Below are 21,551 nucleotides of genomic sequence, written 5' to 3' on the forward strand. Positions count from 1 at the left end.
GGACCACACGACGGTGGAGCTTGGACTGGGCGCGCATCCACAAGCTGGTCCGGCTCTGCAACGGCGTATGCACTCTCAACACGGTTTCAAGCCCCGAAGAGGCTGAAGTTTAGCAAGCCTTTTACGTAGTACACTAAAGAAGCAGAGAGCAACACGGAAAGGATTGCGAAATCGTGTTACCTGATCGCAACACGAAACTTACTCCACTCGAGCTACGTTGCCGCTTAGTATATTGCGCATGGATAGCAATTGGTGCGCAGGCCTCGCCATTGCCCCTCGATTTGCCGTCCGTAGATCTGCGCGTGGTGTACCCCGGCGCACAGCCACCGTGAGGTGGTTGACTCCGAGTGTGCTTGCGGCCGTTGCCAACAGCATGCAGCTAGCCGCCCGTTTGATCGGAGCAACTCCGCGGCCTTAAGTCTGGGGTGCGCAACCCTCCCGGCAGGTGGTCGCCCGTCGGAAGTTGTTGCAACTGGTCTAACCACTCACACATGTCCTCACCCTCGGATATTGTTTCCGGCACGCGCGCTGCTCATTTCAGGTTTTGGCTATGCGACCTAGCTCGCGCTGACATGGTCAGCATGAGCTGCTCGTCACGTTCCGACGTAGCCGAGGTGACGGCGTACCGACGATTCTCGACGTGGGCAACAGCTTTCCGTGCGGGATACATGCGTCACGTGTGGCAACGGCCGGTCGAAAAAGGTGAAGAGCGGCCGATGGCTGGGCAGCTTCTCATGGGTGGCGGCCGACGAGCCATGCAAGGCCAAAGCACGCGTTCAAGGTCCGCGGCAGCATGGGCGCCAAAGAAGATGCACCACTCGTGATCACTCAAGGCGGCACCGAGCCACATTGGTGTGGTCCGTTCCGGTTCCTAGCGACCTCCAACACGTGTGCCGGTATCGCCAGGCTGCTTTTGGAATGAGCTCCATTCAAGAACCCCCCGTTTGCAATTGTCAAGACCTGGTATTGCGGCAACTTTTGCTCAAACCATGTGCCGCAACCGATACCAGATACGCTGCAGCTTCTCGCTCACGCTCCGTGGGCACCACCGCACCACACCCGGACTCTGGTTTAGCACGAACAGTGTCGTCTTGTCGCTTTGGACCAGCCAGGGAGACCACATAGAGTAGCCTCTTTCCAAATGGTGGGCAACGTCGAGTGCTAAAACGCCCACTAGAGATGTACCTGGCTATGTGATGATGGTGGCTGTGGCAGTCGCCTCGTTGACGGAAACATGGTGCGCGCCAAGCATCCACTCGTCCATAGCGATCTCGTAGTAACGTACGATGGTCAGTTTTTGGCCATGCGCCACCATCCTATGCTCTCGCGCTGCCATCGCATTATACCTCCTCGCTGCACTTAATATGTCCAGCATTTTGAAAGTATGCCGCAGGGTCAGAGCTGCCACGTCATGGTGCCGACTGCGCCTTCATGTAGCTTTTCGTATATCCGGATAAGATATGGCGGGAGCGAGTTTTACGTGGGTTTTACCTGTGAGTAAAAAGGACGGCGGTGCGTCGGATTTGGAGCGTAACCGGACGTTTGTATCCGGATACGACGCTCCAAATAACTGGCCGGAGCGAACTTTGCAATCGATCGAGTGAAGATGGCGACCCGCGGTGTGTGGCAACTGGAGAAGCTGACGATCCGCTACTGCCAGTACGGCGGCAGCAGCCGCTACGTGCGCGACCTCCTCAAGGACCAGCGCTTCTTGGCCTTCGTGGCCGAGAACCCGCAGGTGACCTTCGAGACGGAGCTCAAGGGCAACCGCCACCCCGTGCTCATCGGCGACTACATCACCAAGGAGCAAAAGGTCTGCGACGTCAAGAACAAGGAGATCCCGTTCGTGATGCAGATGATCCAGCGCCTGCGCGACACGAGCGGCCGCAAGATGACCAAGGTCAACGCGCCCGTGCTCTCGAAGCGCCCGACGATCCAGGGCATCTGGCAGCCCGACACGGCCGAGCTCTTTGAGAAGACGACGTTCGAGATTGAGCACCGCTCGCAGTAATTACTAGTAGACACGACCCTTTGGATATAGTCGTCGCCTTGTACTAATGGTTTGGGTTGCTCCATGCCCCCCAATCGTACGCCAGATCCAAATCTGGTGGCAGACCAACGATAAAGATATACTCAGTATTGGCAACCTCGATGCCTCATGAGGCGAGGATGCACGGGCCATGGAGACACCGCGCTAACGGTATAGGCCGCCTCAACGCTCGATCAAGAGTCATGATGATCTGCCTTTGTAGGAGCGTCTTCGACTGCATGAGAAGCACCGCAAGGACATAATCAAATAGTATATTATCCGAGGTGGCAGCAAAGGCGTCCCACAATCTGACGCGCGGTGACCGCAAGCCGCCTCAAAAGTGGCCGGGCCCCAAGAGACACGACAAGGGAAATGGGAGGCAAGCTTAGAAACCGTGCAACTGGATTTGGCTCTCGAGGCAGATCTCCTGGTCCACGAGGAAGCTCTTGACGTTCGAGCGCTGGTCACCCGAGAGCTGGATGATTTCGCCGAGCTCTTCGTCCTTGACAATGGCGCCGTTGCAGCTAAAGTTCTTCTTGAAGGCCTTCAAGATGCGCTTGATGTCCAAGTCATCCGCGAGACCCTGCACCGTCGAGATACACTTGCGGCCGTTACGCTGCTGGACGCGGACGTGGACCTTGCCCGAGCCGACGCCGGAGCTGTCGGCGGCGTCTTCGAAGGCGTCTAAACCAAGCCGCGTTAGCACCATTGGATGGCCACGGCCGGCGAAGGGACTTGGCACATGCTGCTAGCCCCATGCTCGCGACGCCTGCATGCACGTACTGAAGTTGGAGAAGCTGGGGATCGTCGACATGCTGGCGAGATGCGGGAGTGATTGGTTATGGACGACGAAAGCAGCAGCCGGCCACCGGATAATGCGGCCGCCGACCGGATATGCCTGTCCGGTTTCATTTCCGGATGGCGGGAGTTCAAAAGCGCACTTGATCGAGCATTTGGGAGCACCGACTAGACGAACACCACTTGTCTTCGTCCTGCATCTCAATGCAACGACGTACTACGAGCGATGATCGCCGTGGCTCTCCTGCGCAGCCCAGTCGACACGACCAACTTGATATGTGTAGTGACCAACGCCGCCCGCGTGAGTGATGGTTGCGCGGTGGTTCTTATGGTCTGAGAGTGGTCCGATGTGAGCTTGCAGCGCAGCATTTTAAAGTGGTTTGCAGCGCGATGAAGTATATTCTAGCTCGCAGTGTCGAGCCTGCCAGCATGTCCTTGGATCACTGTTTAATGCTGGTGCGCTGACGCCATATTGATGACAATAATGTGCTGCTCATGGGCGAGCGGGCTACTAAATGGCGTGTTCTTATCCTACGGGACCTGTGTGTTCGAAATTCGACTAAGTCCGCTTTAGCCGCAAGCCGTTTTGTGCATTTGTGGAACGGGCCATCGTGGAAATGGGTGAACCTGGGGATGCGCAGGGCTTGATGGTCTGGGAGAAGCGCAAGCGCGTGAAGCCGACGATCTTCCAGGTGGAGGACTATGAGCCGAAGAAGCGGCAGACGAAGCCGGTGGCGAAGAAGCCTGCGCCTGCTAAGGCCAAGGCGACGAGCAAGGCGAAGAAGCAGGAGGACGATGCTGAGGTCAAGCCAGCCAAGAAGGCAAAAACCAGCGCCAAGAAGGAACCAACGCCGAGAAAGGGTCTCGATATCACCGAGTTCAAGAAGCTCCTGGGCAGCCCGTTCTATTTGGAAGACGGCGCCGAGTGGCATGGCACCGACATCGACTTCGACGAGCTTGCGACGTTGCGATCCATGTGGCAGCTTCCGGCCGCGTGCCACATTCTCTGGCTTCTCCAGCGACCACTCAACTTGAAGATTTACGGCACGCTGCGCGAGTACGAAGCGGCGCTCCTCAACCCCGAAACGAGCGTCGTGCTTGAAGAGGTCTTTACAAAGCTGCTGCTCGCCAAGAAGGAACGCGACCGGCTGGCGCAAGGGGCTGGACTCACGTACGACTGGTGGAACAAGCGACTGAAGGAGCATTATGCGGGCCGGTACCAAAAGCTGGCCAGCCTCAAGCGACGAGCTAACGCCACGTCCGGGTCGGACGAGTCAGTCGACGACGAGGACGACAACGACGACGACGAAAACAATAGCAACACGGGCGACGAGTCCGCCGACGAGACGCCCAAGCCGTCGTGTCGACTCAAGGATTTGTCGGACGACGAGTGGGCGCTTCTGGACCGTCTTGGCGCGAGCTTGGCGCTGCTCGGCGACAAAAACCCGCTTGAGGTTCGTTCTCTCTTGTCACATTCTCGGCCTTATCTCGAGCTGTAGACGCACGACTTCAAGGCTCTCGACCCACGCACGCGCTGCTTGGTCCTCCTCGACTTGTGCGAGTCGACCGTGAGCCACCCGTCCAACTTGTGCGGCCGCATGCAGCACCATCCACCTCGACCTCACATCATCATATTGCCTTAGGGAGTACATTCGCGAAATGGAGGACGACGACTTGCGGGTGCAGCCCATTGGCACGGACCGGGTCGGGAACCGGTACTTTTACTATGCGCAGTTTTACCACGAGCGCCGCGTGTACCGACTCTCGCCGGACGCCGATGCGTCGTGGGAGCTCTGGGCCAAGGGGCTGGACTCTGTCACGGCGCTGCACGACGCGCTGTTGCTGGCTACGAAGCGCGGCCGCCATGTCGCTGGCGAGACCGAGCTCATCGACCATATGGAAGCGATGCTTGAGATGATGCACAACGACGCCGCCGACATGAAGCGTGAGGAAGAGAAGGCACTCAAGCGTGTACGCTCGCTCCCTGCACTTGGATTGCGATGGGTGAATAATCCTCTGGCGCATAGGCGATTCTCGAAGCCATGCCCCGCAAACGCTCGGCGCGCATCCAAGTGCTCACGATGGAGAAGTTTGAAGAAGAGCAGCAAGAGCGCGAAGCACGCCTCGCGAAAGAAGCGGCTGAGGAAGGTATTCGACGCACGCATGGATTATTATTAGTCAGCGGGAATTGAACTGCGTCTAGAACGCCGACGGCACAAGGCGGATGCCGCCGCCGCCAAAGAAATGGAGCGCAAGCGTCTCTTGACTGAAATGGACCAGCGCCAGGCGCTGAATACGGACCGGCTAACGCGGCGCCAGAGGAAGCTCGTAGAAGAAAAGGCGTAGCCACTTGCAATCAAGTGCTGATTGAGTCATCTCTGCCACCATCTCTTCTACATGGGGTGGCCGATGCACTCTTGTAACGTGCCGCCCGACCCCACGACGCAGCCTGTGACTCACACTACAAATCGCGGCTTCGGCGCGCTACTCACTGCCTGGTGGTGCAGAGGCGAGTTGGGACGTGCAGGAGCCGACACCAGAACCATCGACTGCCCCCGATCGCCACGCCCCTTGGCGGTTCTGCGTCGGTGCCCATGCATCGTGTGAGATAGTATCGTTCGCACCCAGCCACGTTTCTGTGATTGCGTGTTCTTGACAGCTACTACTGACTGCAGCAGTTCCTGAAGTATCTTTTCGCCCTGGCTCACAAACACAGGTCACGCGCCTTCACGCCTGCACATCGGGGGCGCCGCTACGTTGCTTCTCATGACCCACGCGCGTTGCGAGCCATGGGAATGGCGTTCACAGCAAAGGAATTCTTATTGCGGTAGAGCACGCGAAGGCTCGTCGCGTCTATGGCGTGAGGTCGTATTTCTGAGCTCAAGTCGCCACGGTTGATGTAAACAGACTTCTAGCTTCTCCTCCCGACCGCGGACGCAACGAGCAGAGCCGCTAGTAGGAACATAGTCGTGCTCCTCTCGTAGTACATTGTAATTTGTGTGAGAAAACCCGTCGCTCCACCATCACCCGCGTGTCTATATGTGATCGTCGGCTCGCCTCGCGCAAAGGGCCAAGGGCATGTTCGATATTTTATAGAACCCGCGCTATCGTTGCAGCGGCAATGTGCCAGGTCTTCATGAATGGCTGGGCGGCCCCAGGTGCCAACATCCGGTGCAACCAGCTGCTGGCATTCGCACAAACAAGTACTTTTTGAAAGAGTAGCTTGTTTATGCGGCGGCATTAGCCAATCGTACGCCCTGTATCCGAGCCACTAGGCTGATGTACGGCAATTCATAGCAGCGTCGCAAGCACGGAGTGGGTTTTATCACACAAATGTGTGGCTGGGATCTTGTCTCTGGCACAGACCAAACGCGAATTCAAAAGTTGCTCACGCTTCCTAGCTTTTTTAAACCGTCCGCCAGGGACACGCACGCTCTTACGCCAAGTCGCGATCCCTCTTCATTTGTGAACTTCTCGCAACCCCACCACACCCCACCCCACCACCACCACCACCACCATGCCCAAGTCGCAAGCGAGCCCCCGGGATTCCATGACGGCGGTCCGCAAGTACCATGCCTTTGTGATTGCACGGCTCTTGAACGACAGCGCGTCCAAGCACCGTGTCCCGCACACGACAATTGCGAACAAGCTCGCCAAGGTCGCGCTCAAGATGGAATTCCGCATCTTCAAACTCACGCGCGGTCGACTTTTGGACGAGAACGCCATTCAACTCTACTTGACGCACTTGACGCAGCAGGCGCACCGGCGCCACCGGCGCCAGCTCCAGTCCGAAAAGACGGAAATGATCAAGGTCGCGTAGATCCGAGCGCAGGAGTATCAGCGACTCTATTTATTGACTACCTACTTACAATGAATTTGAAATAATAAAAAATCACCCCGACGCCCCTTCTTGTATGCTTGGAACGACGTGGTCCGATGAATTGCTTGTCGATCGAGTCGATGTTCTTCGTAAAGAGATGGACTGACGGACCGGGGGGAGGGCGCTCCTTTTATGTGTCTTATCTGCTGGCAACCGCTGTATTTTTCACCGCATCATTGACGACCACATGGTGGTGTTGGTTGTCGATGCGATAATGGTTCGCACGCTAGACCATTTGGGCTTCTGTTTCATCCGACGACGACCTCCCTGACCCGTCCCTGACCTAACGAGGGCGATCGATCGAGGGACCCGCAGTCGACTTGCGTTGCACCAGATCGCAGTGTACGCTCACGCCTGTACTGTACCTCTACTCGAGCTTCTACTAGTTATAGTACCTCTGAGATTAGTCTAGAGTCATGAAAAAACATCACGGTGCGGACTTGCTCTTCAACACAAGGTCGTAAAACGTAATGTAGCGCATCTCATTGACGCGGCGGGCGCCCCATTCAAAGCGGGACACGAGTCGCCTCTTGAGCTTTGTGGCCGTTCGCCGAAATCCGAGCTTGAAGACCGACGCGCGCGCTTTTGGTGCCATGGACGCGACGCTGGTTTCGTGCGAATGCCCTGCCGCCAACACCACCGTTTCGATCACCTTGCGAGCTTTTGAGAGCTTGCTCCGGTCGCTAAGTTTCGTCAGGTCGAACGAGCGCAGCTTCCGCAAGGGGCCGATGCCACTCGCTGGAATCCCTTCATACCACATGCACCAAAGGCGGTGTACCGTGCATGGTGGCAGCACAAAATCGGCTGGCACCGGGTGGGACCGCCCGTCCCACGAAAACGTCGGCACACTTGGCTCTGACGTGGCAAGATCTGGATCGGAGCCGCTCTCGGCAGCCATCGTGAGAGGGCAGCGCGCCGTCGTGTGGTCGTGCGTCTTCGTCGTCGCTTGGGCGGATTGCTGCACACCGTTCAACAAGGACCCTAACAGCACAGTCGGTGCTTTAATACTCGTAGTTTCGTTTTGCTCCAGCGGCATCAATCCACCTTGCTCCTCTGGCGTGACCACGGTGCCTTCTTCTCGGTTGGTGCGTGAAGTGTACTTTTTGGTAAACGCTATGCCGATGGTCGTTGCTTGCCTTCTCGACGCTTCCGATCGTAAGTGTCGTACCTTTGAGGGCGGCGCAAAGCTCTGGCGGCATCTCGACCTTGGCGTCCTTGTGGAGGTAGACGAGGGCACTGGACGCATTGCCCACGTGCGAGGCTGATGTTGTTTGGCGGGGCTCAAGCGGCGTCCCGCGCTTGTCGCACTTGATGGAGATGAAGTCCAAGTAGCTGGTGGCGACGCATGCTGGGAGTGGCAACACGACGCTGTTGTTGTGCACGAGCGCTGCATGACGCTCTTGGAGCCATGCGAGGAGGCGCTTGTTCAGTGCGTTGTAGCGCTTGATCGTCTTCTCTTCACGGCCGCCAATGTCCGTCTCGGCCGACGCATCCTCCTAGAGCGAGAGAGAGGCGTGGACAAAATGCCGGGTGATATTCGCAGGATACTTGGATCGTAGCTGGGGCGGCTGCCGCCGACACGGCCGTGCGCGACGCTGGGCACACTATCGCGGGACCCACAGTAAACTGCTCTTGCACTGCGCAGCGTTTGCCGGGCGCTTGGTGCGTGGACGTCTTTGTCCTTCTTCGCTCAGGCGTGGAGGTCGTCACCGTATTCGCCTTGCGCGGCTTCTTTGCTGGGCCACCGCTCTCGGGCGCTGCTCTCGCCTTGCCTGTGGTCGTCGCTGACGTTTCCGCGTCATTAGCACCGACTGCCGCTGCGGTCGTGGCGCTCGCTCCTGCCCGCTTCCATTCGGGTGCGACCATGCTGCGTCGACAGGTGTCGTCGGGCGATGTCGACCATACATATTTCAAGTCACTTTGCGCGTTGCATGTCGGCTCTATGTGACATTGGCGAATACGAAAATCGAGTCAAATCCCGCCGAGCCTATGTCTTCTTCTTGCAGGGCCACTGCTGCAGACCATGTACAAGTCGTCCATGGCCTTGGCGAAGGCCTCTTATTCGTACGACGCAAGCAATCCACGTGGCGGCAACGGACGGAGCTCTCGTGCCCTCGGATCGCGTTCGGTACCGATTGATGCACTCCACACAAGTATTAATACAGTGTACTCGCAATACAATGTTTTGGGCTCTGGACATGGCCACTTTCAAACCTCTCTAATCACCCAAGCTCTGCTGCTGGTCTGGCTGCTGGTCATTTATTCTGCTGCCCAGCTCGGGAGCCGTCGTCGTCAGTCTGTCGTCGTCGTCCTGAATTCTTGACGTACGGTAGGCAGTGGCGCAAGCGATCGAAGGCTCTGCGTAACGTCGTCCTTCGATCACTTGACAAGGGTGGCAAGCACGCCCCACCAAGCACCACCGGTCGCATGCATTGATCTCTCTCGCGCACGCCTCTCAACGACGGGATCGCTGCACCTGCCTGCACACAGCGACATCGTGTAGGACCGTCCTACACATCGACGTCCTACTAGGACGTCGATCGCATCATGCATGATCCAGTGGCGCCACCCGACACAGCTGGGATCGGGTCCCACGTCGCGACATATCGCAGCATTCGAAGGTTCCTATTAGTGTTACGACGCTTCGCACGACTGGCCCCAGACCACAAGGCCGACGCGCTTGCATCGCCGTGAGCCATCGTCTTCAACGCCCATGTGCGCCACAACCCAAGGAGGCATGCAAGCGTTTAATTAGTCGATCGCTCTTATTGTATATTAGTCGAGGTCGCCTGCGACATCCATGCCGCGCTTCTAGAATTTCTCTCGGCAGATGGGAGATGCAGTCGGAGCAATCGGTAATTATACTAAATATCTGGCTCTGGTCGTCGTGCTACAGGGTGTCCAGTCTTCGATTCGTCTGCCCTGTCCCGCAGTAGTACCATGGTCCGCGGCCCGTCGACGCTCCTGGCGATGATGCTCCCGGCGGTCGTCGTCCTCGGCGCCGACCAGAACGACCCGACGCTGCCGGCCAAGTCGGGCGTCGGCATCTGGATCGACGTCGACACGCCCGCCGACAAGTACCAGATCACGAGCTCGCGCGGCGAGACGTGGGACCTCGTCATGAGCGACGAGTTTGAGATTGAGGACCGCAACTTTACTGCTGGCGAAGACCACCTCTGGACAGCGCTCGACATTCCCGATGGCGTCAACCGCGCCGTTGGCATCTACACGCCCGAGAACGCGATGACGCAGAACGGCTCGTTCCACATCCGCGTCGACTCGCGCGAGATTGACGTGAGCTTCTACAACGTCTGGTCCGACGTTCCGTCCTGGACGTCCAAGAAGATGGTATTCGATTCCACCAATGGTCATAGAGCTCATGATCATCTAGTGGTACGCGGCAGCGATGACGCAGACGTGGAACAAGTTTTGCATCCAAGGTGGCTTTGTCGAGATCTCGGCCAAGATGCCTGGACCGACCAACAAGGAGTCGATGAACCCGCACGTGACGGGCAAGCGCTGGGACCACCAGCTGCAGCGCGACGTGCCCGTCAAGTACCTTGACCGCATTCCCGACATCAAGTTTTACCCAACCTGGCCGGGCCTTTGGATGATGGGCAATTTGGGCCGAGCACTCTTTGCGGCATCGACCAACCGCATGTGGCCCTGGACGTACAACGAGTGCGACGAGCGGTACCGGACGTCCCAGCGCATCTCGGCGTGCGACCCGAACCCTGGCTACGGCATGCACCCCTACATGGGCCGTGGGTCGCCCGAAATCGACATCCTCGAAGGCGGTGGCAGTGACATCTCGTCGTCGATCCAGATCGCGCCGGGCATGCCGGACGAGTACCGCCTCTTCCCGGCCCAGCTCAAGTACGAAGCGACCAACAACACGGACGCCCAAGGTACATGGTATTTCTTATTGCAAGCAGCAACTCAGCTGGATGCGTATTAGGACGAAAGGGCCAGGGGCACGTGTTCTGCTACTATGAAAAGACGTGCTTGACGCCCGGCGCCAACATGGCCGACGTTCCGACGTCGGCGTTTGCGGCTCGCGGCCACAAGTCGTGGTACCAGGGCCTACGCTACGCAGCCAACCACCGGTGTACGCCGGTCGAAACGATGAAGCAGCAGTATGACTCGGTCGCCAAGGCGCAGAACGGCCCGATCATCGACAACCAGTTTGACATCAAGACCATTAGCTCGGGTCGTGATCTCCACGCCGACTTGAGCTTGATTGACGGCAAGGGCCCCGCGCACTGGGGCATCAACTACAACGGGACGTGCTTCCCGATTGCAAACGGCTACAAGGGCGGCTTCCTCTGCGACCGCGACAGCCAAAACCCCAAGTGCGACGAGCCCCGGAAGGACTGGCAGTTGCCGACCAAGATGATGGATCCGTTCGAGTATCAAATGGACGCTATCTCGTCCAACTGGCAGATCAGCTACGAAGCGTACACGACATTTTACAAGTACCAGCTCGAATGGTATGTCTCTAATCTGAGGAGAGATAGGGTGCTCATTGTTTGTGTAGGGTCATTGGTGACGAAGGCTACGTGCGCTGGAACCTTGCGGGGGCGCCGATCTTTGAGATCCCGGCCGCGTCGTTGACCAACCCGCCGCAGGGCCCAGCCGGCAGCGCGCGCAACCCGAAAAGATCATGGTCGAAGAGCCGAGCTACTTTATCTTCAACGTGGCCATGTCGTCGGCGTGGGGTACGCTGCTTGTGGATATTCCTTCATGGCGCTCATTGATATGCCTTCCATTAGGTGCTATGCCTCCCAACGTCAAGATTGGCGGCTGCCGCGGCAACGCGACGCACCCTGAGCCTGGTACCTACGAGCACAAGGCGACCAACAACATTTGCGACTCGTTTCCGATGTACATGTCGGTCGACTACATCCGCGTCTGGTGCGTTGATCCAGCAAAGAATTCTGCATCTTACAGCGTTTGTGTCTCTGTAGGCAAGATACCAAGACGATGAGCGTTGGCTGCGACCCAGCCTCGCACCCCACGAAGGAGTTTATCAAGGCGCACATCACCAACTACACCGACCCGAAGAACCCAGATATCATCGTGGCGGGCGGCGCGACCTGCAACACTGATGACGACTGCACGACGGCCGCCAGTATCACGGGCTCGTGTGTGAACCGCCGCTGCAAGTGTGTCGGCGTCTGGACGGGCCCCCGCTGCACCAAGTACGACCTCGAGACCGTCACGTACGGCCCGCCGTTGTATGCGGTGGTGGGCTTTTGCGGCTTTGCTGTCGTTGGGTCGGCGCTTGGCCTTGCGCTTCGCCGTCGCCGCAACAAGGGCGTCTTGGTGCGCCAGCAGGAAGAGATGCGGCGCGAGAAGCACAGCGAGGGCAGCTCGAACGTCTTTATCGTGGATGCTCCGCAAAGCGACGTCCAGATCACGCGGTAACATAAGCCGAGAATGTACTTGAACTTTTTGAATGCATATTGTTGACCATCCTATCTATCCAAAGGAAATCAAATTGGTCCATTCCATCGTGTAATAGCATTTTGTGACTCTATTTTGCCTTGCTGGAAAACTCAAGAACGTCAAGTCCAGCTGCCTCATGCACGAGTGCTAGTGCTCATTTGTGAAGAGGATGGTGGTTGACGTCGAGAGGAGACTGTGTAGGAACCACCCGAAAAACGAATCCGCCTGCGCGATTGAAGACATCGCCCACAGTGCACAGAAAGAAGAGGGGATGGACGAAATTTGACAGTTGTAGTATCGAAACTCGGACAACCTGTCCACAAAGCCCCGTTCCCACCATGGTTTTGATCAAGCCGTCAACGTGTTTCTGAAAAAAGATCGACATTTCATCCAGTTGCAACCCCTAGAGTGTGTCGGGAGCCCCAGGGTTGGCTACAAGGGACCACATCTGGAAGCGCCACTGTGGTTGTTGTTCACTCAACTAAATAGCGTCGGGCTTTCTTCGCAGTGTTCGCTTGGTTGAGAAACGTGGCTCGAGCCCCGCTCCTCCTGCGTTGTGAAGCAGGAATCCGTCAACGGGACAAAAGGTGGTCGACTGGGTGTCAATTGCATCTTGACACGCGGGACGTGGTGACGTCGCGGCCACTCGTGTTGGGCTCTTGAACGAGGCTGTGGTGCAAGTGCAGTTGAGCGACCCGCGCCGCCTTGACGGCAATCGTCCATGGACTTGGTAGTAGTAGGTCTGCGCGATTGTTCCGGATTCGCCAGACGTTGAACCAGACACAGGCTGCGGCGCCGCTGTAATTGTGTGTGGAAACGTCGTACTCAACTACCTGCACTACTCGCACGAATCTGAACACTGCTTCCGTGTGCTTGCAGCACCAGTGCTAATCAATCCTGTGGCGCCGTCAAGTCATCGGCTCGGAGGTGCCCACTGTACAGTGAATGTGATTTGACTGGAAGCTCCCAAGCATTCCTCGCGTCGCGCAGTAACAATCACGCATGCATCAAAACAACACATCACGTATTCGTACCAGCTGGCACCAGCTGGGATCATAGCCATGCATAAAGATAGTCCTGTGGAGGGATAAGCGTGACGTGACTGAGCAGCCACTGCTGAGCAGATAAAGCTAAAAAACAAGTCGTTTGCAATATGATGTCTTGCAATTCAAGCCAAAAAATTCCTCGCGTTTGAAGCCCACACGTTCTTCGAATTGACGGCTCACCTCTGCCGCCCCATGGCGGTTAAGAGTATTGTGCTTGCCACCAGTATCGACCACTTTCCACATATCTAGTATGCCAACACAGCACACTCCACACCCATGCTTCAAAGCTGCCACCAGCTCCGCGGGCCCGTTGATGGAAATTTTCTTCATGTCTGGCAAGCGAACAACAAGATTGTGGGGGCGCGAAACTGTTCTCGGCCAAAATCTGGCTCGTTCACACAACAATGCACCCAGTCATGCAAAAGGAAGGTAAACAGGTGGGTTGGTCTCGGTCTTTAGTCCTACATGTGGCGAGGGATGACTAATAAGGGCAGATATGGATGCATGTGGTTTGGTGGCCGCTTGCACAAGTCTCAACTCCTGCCTCAGCTCTGCCGTTCCATGGCATGTCCAGCATATCGAACTTTGTTTCCAGATAATTGGCGAGACGAAGGGCGCAGCAGCTACTACATTGTCGTACATTGAGGCACCGCGGGTGCGCTACCATTGCAACAAAGCTTTCCGTTGGCAGCAGTGCCCGAGGCGACGCAAGAGAGGACGAAGCAGTCGTATCTTATCCATCTTATTCGTTCGGCAAATCCTCTCCCTCCCATCAAGATGGCGGCGCCGAGTGGCCATACTGGGCTCTAATAACATCAAAATCCCGGTCCTGCTTCTGGAACCTCTGCCACCGTGCTGCGTCCAGTGCACGAATCTGCTCCAGTGATCGAACGCCATTCGCAAAATATTGGCGTCGACCTTGCCCGTTACACGGCGTCCGTTTCGGTAATTTTCCAAAAGAGCGCGTTTTATGTATCCTTCGACGGGAGAATGTCGAAGGGTCCCAAGGTCGACGCTCTTGTCGCTCCTCGACGCTGGTCCAGGAGACAATGCAACGCTTTCTTTCTTGGTCGATCACGAGTTGTTCGTGAGCTGCAGAGAATGCCCTTGTCGCCAGCAGCGCTCGGTTGACGCGTTGGAAGCGCGTGGATTTGGAAGATTTGCGCTCGTTTGGAATATTACCGAGCGATTGAAACAGATGGAACATCCCACTTCGGCATTGGTCGCGCCAGTGTATCGATACCCATCATCAGTCGCTGGATCCTACGCAGGTTGAGCTCAGAACGCAAATCGCCATGCCACACCGTGCGACTGCGCTGTCGCTCCTCGCGGCCGCGGTCGTCGTCCTCGGCGCCGACCAGAACGACCCGACGCTGCCGGTCAAGTCGGGCGTCGGCATCTGGATCGACGTCGACACGCCCGCCGACCAGTACCAGATCACGAGCTCGCGCGGCGAGACGTGGGACCTCGTCATGAGCGACGAGTTCAATATCGAAGGCCGCAACTTTACTGCTGGCGAAGACCACCTCTGGACAGCGCTCGACATTCCCGATGGCGTCAACCGTGCGATTGGCATCTACACGCCCGAGAATGCAATCACGCAGAACGGCTCGTTCCACATCCGCGTCGACTCGCGCGAGATTGACGTGAGCTTCTACAACGTCTGGTCGGAAGCGCCTGCGTGGGCGTCCAAGAAGATGGTAGCTCTATCCAATCACGAGTCCCAAGGAGGCGCTAATGTCGTCTACGTCCTCCTGTCTAGTGGTATGCCTCGGCGATGATGCAGACGTGGAACAAGTTTTGCGTCCAAGGCGGCTTTGTCGAGATCTCGGCCAAGATGCCCGGTGCTACCAATAAGGAGTCGCTCAACTCGCACGTGACTGGCAAGCGCTGGGACGGCACCAAGGACATTCCCGTGAAACCCATGGATCGGATTCCCGAAATCCGGTTTTACCCAACCTGGCCGGGCCTTTGGATGATGGGCAATTTGGGCCGAGCGCTCTTTGCAGCGTCGACCAACCGCGTCTGGCCCTGGACGTACAACGAGTGCGACGAGCGGTACCGGACGTCCCAGCGCATCTCAGCGTGCGACCCGAACCCTGGCTATGGCATGCACCCCTACATGGGACGTGGGTCGCCCGAAATCGACATCCTCGAAGGCGGTGGCAGTGACATCTCGTCGTCGATCCAGATCGCGCCGGGCATGCCGGACGAGTACCGTCTGAAGTTCCCGGATATGCAGTACGAACGAACCAACTACACCGACCCCCAAGGTGCGTTGGCCTACGCATACGCGTCTAAGATCATATTGCTGACATGGATTCTTAGGTCGCAAGGGCCAGGGCCACCTCTTTTGCTACTACGAAAAGACGTGTACGACACCAGGCGCCAACATGGCTGACGTTCCGACGTCGGCGTTTGCGTCTCGCGGCCACAAGTCGTGGTACCAAGGCCTGCGATATGCTGCAAACGAACGGTGCACACCGGTGCAAGCCCTAAAGCAGCAGTACGAGCCCGTCGCCAAGGCGCAGAATGGCCCCATCATCGACAACCAGTGGGACGTCAAGACCATTAGCTCGGGCCGCGACCTCCACGCAGATCTGGGCCTCATCGACGGCAAGGGTCCTCTTCATTGGGGCATCAACTACAACGGGACGTGCTTCCCGATTGCGAACGGCTACAAGGGCGGCTTCCTCTGCGATCGCGACAGCCAGTTCTCCAAGTGCGAGAACCCGCGCAAGGACTGGCAGGTGCCGACCAAGATGATGGAGCCGTTCGAGTATCAAATGGACGCTATCTCGTCCAACTGGCAGATCAGCTTTGAGGCATACACGACGTACTACAAGTACCAGCTCGAGTGGTACGACGGCGACGTGAGCAGGGAAGAGAGTGCTAACTCGTCATGTAGGGTTATTGGTGACGAAGGCTACGTGCGCTGGAACCTCGCGGGGGCGCCGATCTTTGAGATCCCGTCAGCGTCGTTGACCAACCCGCCGCAGGGCCCGCCAGGGAAGGAGAAGAATCCCCCCAAGATCATGATCGAAGAGCCGAGCTACTTTATCTTCAACGTCGCGATGGCGTCGGCCTGGGGTGCGTTTATTGTACTCCACCTGCCGTACAGACCGATGGTGTAGGTGCCACACCGCCCAACTGGGAAATTGGCGGCTGCCGCGGCAACGCGACGCATCCTAAACCAGGTTCGTGGGAGCACAAGGTGACCAACAACATTTGCGACTCGTTTCCCATGTTCCTCTCGGTCGACTACATCCGCGTCTGGTGCGTTGATCCAGCAAAGCATTCTGCATCTTACAGCGTTTATTTTCTGTAGGCAAGACACCAAGACGATGAGCGTCGGCTGCGACCCGGCGTCGCACCCGTCCAAAGAGTTTATCAAGGCGCACATCACCAACTACACCGACCCGAAGAACCCGTATATCATCGTGGCAGGCGGCGCGACCTGCAACACGGATGACGACTGCACGCCGGCTGCTAGTATCACGGGTTCGTGTGTGAACCGCCGCTGCAAGTGCATGGGCGTCTGGACGGGGCCCCGGTGCACCAAGTACGACCTCGAAGAGTCGACGTACGGCCCGCCGATGTACGCGATGGTGGGCATCTTTGGCGTTGCATTCCTCGGGCTTGGCTTTTCGACGTTGGTGCGCAGCCGACGACACGCGATTCTACGCCTGCAGCACGAGCACGAGCTCCGCGCCGAGAAGGAGCGAAGCCACTCGGCTGCGTCCAACGACCCACTGCCTCCGCAAGCCATGGCGTCGGAGGTGAGTATCATTATGGGTGACCCTCCAAAGGCTGCGCACGATCACCGACCGTCCCCGTACTAGTAAAAGAAGCGTTTTTATTGATTTCTTTTGGACTTTGTTTTGCATCACAGTCCTTCGCAACTCGACAAACGCGCGTGCTGCCTTTGCTGCAGAAGTGAAGTGATCCCAACGCGCCAACACCAGAGTCAATACAGACTGTGGCGCGACCCTGTCTTGGCGGCACTGTAAGGACCACCTCGACGCAGTGCCGCAGCTGCAGTCGACGGCGTTATCCACGTACAGACTACATGCGTGCATGGATTCAGGCAGCTTCACCCAAGCAACAACGTCTCTCATGGGAATCTGGATTCGCCGAGTCTGCATCCACGCAGAACCATTATGCAGGTCAGGACTTTGTCAACACCCATCGAATCGGAGATTGTTTATGCAGGCAATCCACCACTCTATTCTTTGCTTCCTAGAAGTTAGAACAGGAGCTAGACTAGGAGCTATACTGGGAGATAGACTCGGGAATTATACAAGGGTGGTGAGCGTGGCTTCTCTGCAATAATCGCCAACGTCGCACCCAAGGCAAGGAGAATCCAACAACGACGAACGACACCATTTGGATACCCTGTCCAAGTAGACGGAGAAACCGTTGACATCCTTTCCTCCGATACCCGAATACAAACAACGCCAGCTCGCTGTCCATGCTAATATGTATGTCAGCGATGACACTATGTGACAAATGTACATGTTGTCGTTCTAAATTATTACTACGCACCTTGCCCCGCTGGCCTCTCCCGTTGCCATGGTGTCTTCGACGAAGTTTCGCCACATTGCACCGACTGTGACAGCCATCTAGCTTACAAAAACACTGTGGTTTGTTTTGCTTCGAACTTCGATCTATTTCCAAGCCCCTTTGACATTGGAACGTGCGCGATGGTCGACGGAGGAGCCACCGAGTATGTGCCCAAGACGCCGCCGCTGCGCCTGCGCCCCAAGCTCGGGACGAGCAAGAAGAAGCTCAGCCGAGTACCCCAGGACCAAGTAGCTACCATGGCGCGCAAGTACGCTGGCGACAACCAGGCCGACGACGCGCCAGGCCCCGACGCGACCCCGAAGCGCCTCCAGTACGCGCTCGCCGCCGCCAAGATCCAGCGCGCGTGGCGAGGCCATGCGGCCAAGGCGCTGCGCGTGCGTCTCCAAGGCCAGATTGGGCGGCCCGCGCAGCTGCAGATCCACGGCCTCGATACGTCGGCCAAGTGGCTGCGCATGGGGCTCATCTGCCTCATTACGGTGCTGCGCCGCCCGTATGGACCACGCATGTACACGTACAAGACGGAGGTCTCGCGCGAGGCCAAGATCTCGCACGCGCCTTTCTTTGTCCCGATCATGTCGAGCAACTATGACGTGATTGTGACGGTCGCCGCCGAGGGCTCCAAGGCGCAGAACCCGATCTTCCTCGGACAGGCCGTGCTCGCAGTGGCCGACGACTGGGCGCAGCCCGTCAACTTTCGCTCGACATACGTGCCGTTTGGCGCGTACCGCATCCCGATCGACGCGCCGCTGCAGCAGACAGAGCGCACGGTCGAAGGGCGCGTCGAACTGAGCCTCGTGCCCCTCAACCCGTCCATGTCGTCGTTTGCGGGCCAGATGTTTATGCGCCCGTCCGTGCTCTCCAAGACGCTCGCAGCCGTCCGCCACCGCGTCGGGAAGCTGTACATGCGCAGCGGCATGTCGTACGAGAGCTCGCTCGCGTGGTGCAAGGACGCCGATCACTGTGAGTGGGGTGTCTTGACCGAGACGCACCTGTCGCTCTATCATCCCGGCGGCCTCACGCCGTACAAGATGTTTGACCTGCGCCGGATCCAGCTCGTCCGCGACAAGAACGCCAAGCTCGACACGGCTGGCATGATGCACTTCAAGACGACGCGCTGGCCGCTGCAAATCTACCATGACGGCACCCTCCATACGTTTTACATCAACTCCAAGTACGAGAAGACCCAGTGGATCAACCGCATCGACGGCAATCGAAGGAAATTGCTCGTGCCGTGACCACAACTCTCTGTTTACGTTCCCGTGCTTGTGTGTGTTTCTCGTCTCGCATGTGTGTTGTTTCTAACACTAATACTTTTAACCCTATTCACCCATTGCTATGTCTTCCTTCTCGGGACTACTCTACGCATGACCTTTGCTTGGATGTTTGTCATTGCAAGTCACCACGGCTCGACAATGGGACGGTAAAAAATGCATTGCAGTTGAGCCATCGACGTCCATCCTAATAGCACCGATATCTTGTACTAGTACTGCATCGGTGTGTGAACCCTTTCCCTCATCTTCGACGATAACCAAGTCATGTTACCGTCTGTTCAGGATACTACGGCTTTGGCGCCTCGAACCTAGCTAATTCACGGACGAGAGCGCTAACTAGGAAAGACAATACGGTGGTGCACCGGTCCAGGTTGGTAGTTTGAGATTGATGAAGCGACAGATCTTTTGAGATCCTCTGGCATCGATGCTACTGAAAGCCTTTCCAGCCATGTCGCTTGGCAACCTCGAGTCGATGGTCCCAGTCTCTGCAGCAGTACCGATCGACGCACGGGTTGCCTTCCACGCACGAGCACGACTCGGTTTTCTCCTTGAGAATACCATTCGGTGGCGGCGCCTCGGCCCGCTTGGTCGCTGCCGCTTTGGCATATGCGTCTTGGCGCTCTTCGTAGGCCGCGCGCTCGGCCGCGTCTTCTTCCACGTGGACCCAGACGACGTCGCCATCGAGCAGATCGTGGTAGACGCCGGGCGGGTCTTCGCGTAGCATTGGCCGCTCGTTCTCGCCGTTCTCTTCATAGCTAAAGTCCGATGGGCCGTAGCGACTGAGGTGCAGCGCGGCCTTGGGAAACACGGAAAGCAGACAGTACTGCGCGTCAATCTCGCCGGTGGTCGTGCTGCCGTTTGCGATCGGAAATGCCTTCTTGTAGTGGTTGTAGCGCACGACGATGCTGCCGTTGCGTCGCGGGTCCAGCACAGGTAGCACTGGCTCGGGTACTAGAACGACGGCAGCAACTGGCGGGACGGTGGCCGGTGGACGTGGAGATGTGGATGTTGAGGCAGCGCTGGACGGCGGTGGCTTTTTTCGATGCACCGGTGGTTGCTTCGTCGCCTTGGCCGCCTTGGTCGGCGTGAGGGCAGGTAGCGTCGGCTCCGGAGGCACCGATGGACCTCTGTAGCTACCCGGCGGGAGGTTGGCACCTTTCGGGCAAATGCACCCGCGCTTGCCTAGCGTCACGGCGTGGAAGAGAGAGGTGGCACTTGGGACGAACCGTGGCATCGTTTGAGTCTGCACGCCATATCAGTTTCAGGGAAACTGCGGTCAAGTGGCATCGGGGTGCCAACGTTTCAATCTTGATGAGGTATCCACGCGAGAGACATCAACTACGTACCGCTGTGCGTGCATCCGCATCCTACGATCGTGCTGGAAGGCCCTATCTCCACGTCATACCCTCTCTCACCCACTCGATTCCACTGCACTTGATACGGTCGAATGGCTCTTCAACTGTGACGATGTCGCGTCACTCGCAACGCATGTCATGCGTCGCCTTGTGGCGGCGGCCGAGACAGATAACGACGTACTAGTATTGGGTCGCATCCGAGCTGGTGACGTTCGCGCTTCTCGAGCGCTGCCGCGTCATCTTCTCGCCGCACATTGTCCCGGTCATCCGTGAGGCTCTTCGCCACGGCATCGTCGACGATACGGGCAAGGATATGCTTCTGGACTGCGCCATGATCTCCCTGCCAGCGTACTACTGCAATTTTGACACCCACCGGTGCACCTACTACTGAGGGGACCGAGACCGGTCCTACAACGGAGTCGTTGACTTGAGCGCCTGTCGACACCTTGCGACGGACATTTTGAGATGCTTGTCGAGATCAATGCAACGCGAATGCTATCGTACGTCCAGATGTGGCAGCTTACGCCGCACCCGTGGACGTATGACGCGTACGTCGTCGACTGCCTCCTGAACAATGCCTTTGGACGAACGACGCCTCGCGTTTCCTCGCAACCGGCTGCATTGACTCGCTTCGGCAAGACTTTGACCGGCGACACCCGCGTGACCTCATCGAGAGGCGTGTCGACTGCGACTGCAACCTCGCGACGCAGCTCAACGCGTTCTTAGCGTCCGCAACCGCGATGGCCGAGGTTCTGCACGCACAGGACGCTTGTGCGATGCCGTCGCGACGTACCTCACTGAACACCCCTTTCGAGTCACGATGCCAATCGACAAGACAAAGAAAACGGTGACGCTCATGGTCATGCGGCCACTCGAGCGGAACACGAAAGACGAGGCGGCAGCATCAACGTCAGCGACGCATGTCGCGTGCCTCAAGGCCAATACCAGACGTCGCCAAAACGACCAGCTCCAAACACGTCCCACAATCCCAAGCGAGTATGTCGGCCATCGATAGCGTGGTAAACCGATGGCGTAATGATGGACTCGAGTTCTTTTTCGTAGCTGGACGGAGCAATCGTAGGTTGATACAGGGTTGATACAAGGGTCGGGTAAGCATGGCCACCTCGATGTGCCTTTTCC

At 57.5% G+C, this 21,551-nt stretch overlaps 10 protein-coding genes across 10 annotated transcripts; 7 read left to right on the plus strand and 3 right to left on the minus strand.

The window, feature by feature from the left end:
* Positions 1-1,606: 1,606 nt before the first annotated feature.
* Positions 1,607-2,011, plus strand: SPRG_11062 (hypothetical protein; the record flags this gene model as incomplete). Its single annotated transcript, XM_012350209.1, has 1 exon — positions 1,607-2,011. One exon carries the CDS (start codon positions 1,607-1,609, stop codon positions 2,009-2,011), a length of 405 nt encoding a protein of 134 aa, XP_012205599.1.
* Positions 2,012-2,356: 345 nt separating this feature from the next.
* SPRG_11063 (hypothetical protein) lies at positions 2,357-2,866 on the minus strand. Its single transcript, XM_012350210.1, has 2 exons — positions 2,813-2,866; positions 2,357-2,713 (listed from the first exon to the last, which is right to left on the minus strand). The coding sequence occupies exons 1-2, from the start codon at positions 2,841-2,843 to the stop codon at positions 2,415-2,417; spliced, it is 330 nt and encodes a 109-aa protein (XP_012205600.1). The 5' UTR covers positions 2,844-2,866; the 3' UTR covers positions 2,357-2,414.
* A 608-nt stretch (positions 2,867-3,474) lies between these two features.
* On the plus strand, positions 3,475-5,173 carry SPRG_11064 (hypothetical protein; the record flags this gene model as incomplete). The annotated part of the gene is made up of 5 exons (XM_012350211.1): positions 3,475-4,281; positions 4,327-4,415; positions 4,471-4,798; positions 4,855-4,975; positions 5,031-5,173. The coding sequence occupies 5 exons, from the start codon at positions 3,475-3,477 to the stop codon at positions 5,171-5,173; spliced, it is 1,488 nt and encodes a 495-aa protein (XP_012205601.1).
* Positions 5,174-6,344: 1,171 nt separating this feature from the next.
* On the plus strand, positions 6,345-6,647 carry SPRG_11065 (hypothetical protein; the record flags this gene model as incomplete). The annotated part of the gene is made up of 1 exon (XM_012350212.1): positions 6,345-6,647. The coding sequence occupies one exon, from the start codon at positions 6,345-6,347 to the stop codon at positions 6,645-6,647; it is 303 nt and encodes a 100-aa protein (XP_012205602.1).
* A 487-nt stretch (positions 6,648-7,134) lies between these two features.
* On the minus strand, positions 7,135-8,573 carry SPRG_11066 (hypothetical protein; the record flags this gene model as incomplete). Its single annotated transcript, XM_012350213.1, has 4 exons — positions 7,135-7,688; positions 7,752-7,820; positions 7,876-8,203; positions 8,256-8,573. The coding sequence occupies 4 exons, from the start codon at positions 8,571-8,573 to the stop codon at positions 7,135-7,137; spliced, it is 1,269 nt and encodes a 422-aa protein (XP_012205603.1).
* Positions 8,574-9,528: 955 nt separating this feature from the next.
* SPRG_11067 (hypothetical protein) lies at positions 9,529-12,185 on the plus strand. Its single transcript, XM_012350214.1, has 7 exons — positions 9,529-10,055; positions 10,099-10,615; positions 10,666-11,197; positions 11,245-11,316; positions 11,343-11,425; positions 11,480-11,621; positions 11,675-12,185. The coding sequence occupies exons 1-7, from the start codon at positions 9,648-9,650 to the stop codon at positions 12,132-12,134; spliced, it is 2,214 nt and encodes a 737-aa protein (XP_012205604.1). The 5' UTR covers positions 9,529-9,647; the 3' UTR covers positions 12,135-12,185.
* Positions 12,186-14,496: 2,311 nt separating this feature from the next.
* Positions 14,497-17,043, plus strand: SPRG_20971 (hypothetical protein; the record flags this gene model as incomplete). The annotated part of the gene is made up of 6 exons (XM_012350287.1): positions 14,497-14,901; positions 14,964-15,474; positions 15,530-16,061; positions 16,110-16,291; positions 16,336-16,477; positions 16,530-17,043. The coding sequence occupies 6 exons, from the start codon at positions 14,497-14,499 to the stop codon at positions 17,041-17,043; spliced, it is 2,286 nt and encodes a 761-aa protein (XP_012205677.1).
* An 855-nt stretch (positions 17,044-17,898) lies between these two features.
* SPRG_11068 (hypothetical protein) lies at positions 17,899-19,033 on the plus strand. Its single transcript, XM_012350215.1, has one exon. It carries the CDS (start codon positions 17,905-17,907, stop codon positions 19,018-19,020), a length of 1,116 nt encoding a protein of 371 aa, XP_012205605.1. The 5' UTR covers positions 17,899-17,904; the 3' UTR covers positions 19,021-19,033.
* A 450-nt stretch (positions 19,034-19,483) lies between these two features.
* SPRG_11069 (hypothetical protein) lies at positions 19,484-20,290 on the minus strand (the record flags this gene model as incomplete). Its single annotated transcript, XM_012350216.1, has 1 exon — positions 19,484-20,290. The coding sequence occupies one exon, from the start codon at positions 20,288-20,290 to the stop codon at positions 19,484-19,486; it is 807 nt and encodes a 268-aa protein (XP_012205606.1).
* Positions 20,291-20,544: 254 nt separating this feature from the next.
* SPRG_11070 (hypothetical protein) lies at positions 20,545-20,802 on the plus strand (the record flags this gene model as incomplete). Its single annotated transcript, XM_012350217.1, has 2 exons — positions 20,545-20,553; positions 20,596-20,802. 2 exons carry the CDS (start codon positions 20,545-20,547, stop codon positions 20,800-20,802), a joined length of 216 nt encoding a protein of 71 aa, XP_012205607.1.
* Between the last annotated feature and the right edge of the window lie 749 nt (positions 20,803-21,551).

The sequence above is a fragment of the Saprolegnia parasitica genome (assembly GCF_000151545.1).
Source record: "Saprolegnia parasitica CBS 223.65 unplaced genomic scaffold supercont2.63, whole genome shotgun sequence".
Classification (NCBI taxonomy): Eukaryota; Oomycota; class Saprolegniomycetes; order Saprolegniales; family Saprolegniaceae; genus Saprolegnia; species Saprolegnia parasitica.

Coding starts and splice junctions, on each gene's coding strand:
- SPRG_11063 (XM_012350210.1), bottom strand. CDS start 2,843: ATGTCGACGATCCCCAGCTTCTCCAACTTCA. Junction 2,714..2,812: donor CCCCAGCTTCTCCAACTTCA/GTACGTGCATGC, acceptor GGCTTGGTTTAG/ACGCCTTCGAAGACGCCGCC.
- SPRG_11067 (XM_012350214.1), top strand. CDS start 9,648: ATGGTCCGCGGCCCGTCGACGCTCCTGGCGATGATGCTCCCGGCGGTC. Junction 10,616..10,665: donor CAACAACACGGACGCCCAAG/GTACATGGTATT, acceptor GATGCGTATTAG/GACGAAAGGGCCAGGGGCAC. Junction 11,317..11,342: donor TTTGAGATCCCGGCCGCGTC/GTTGACCAACCC, acceptor CGCAGGGCCCAG/CCGGCAGCGCGCGCAACCCG.
- SPRG_11068 (XM_012350215.1), top strand. CDS start 17,905: ATGGTCGACGGAGGAGCCACCGAGTATGTGCCCAAGACGCCGCCGCTG.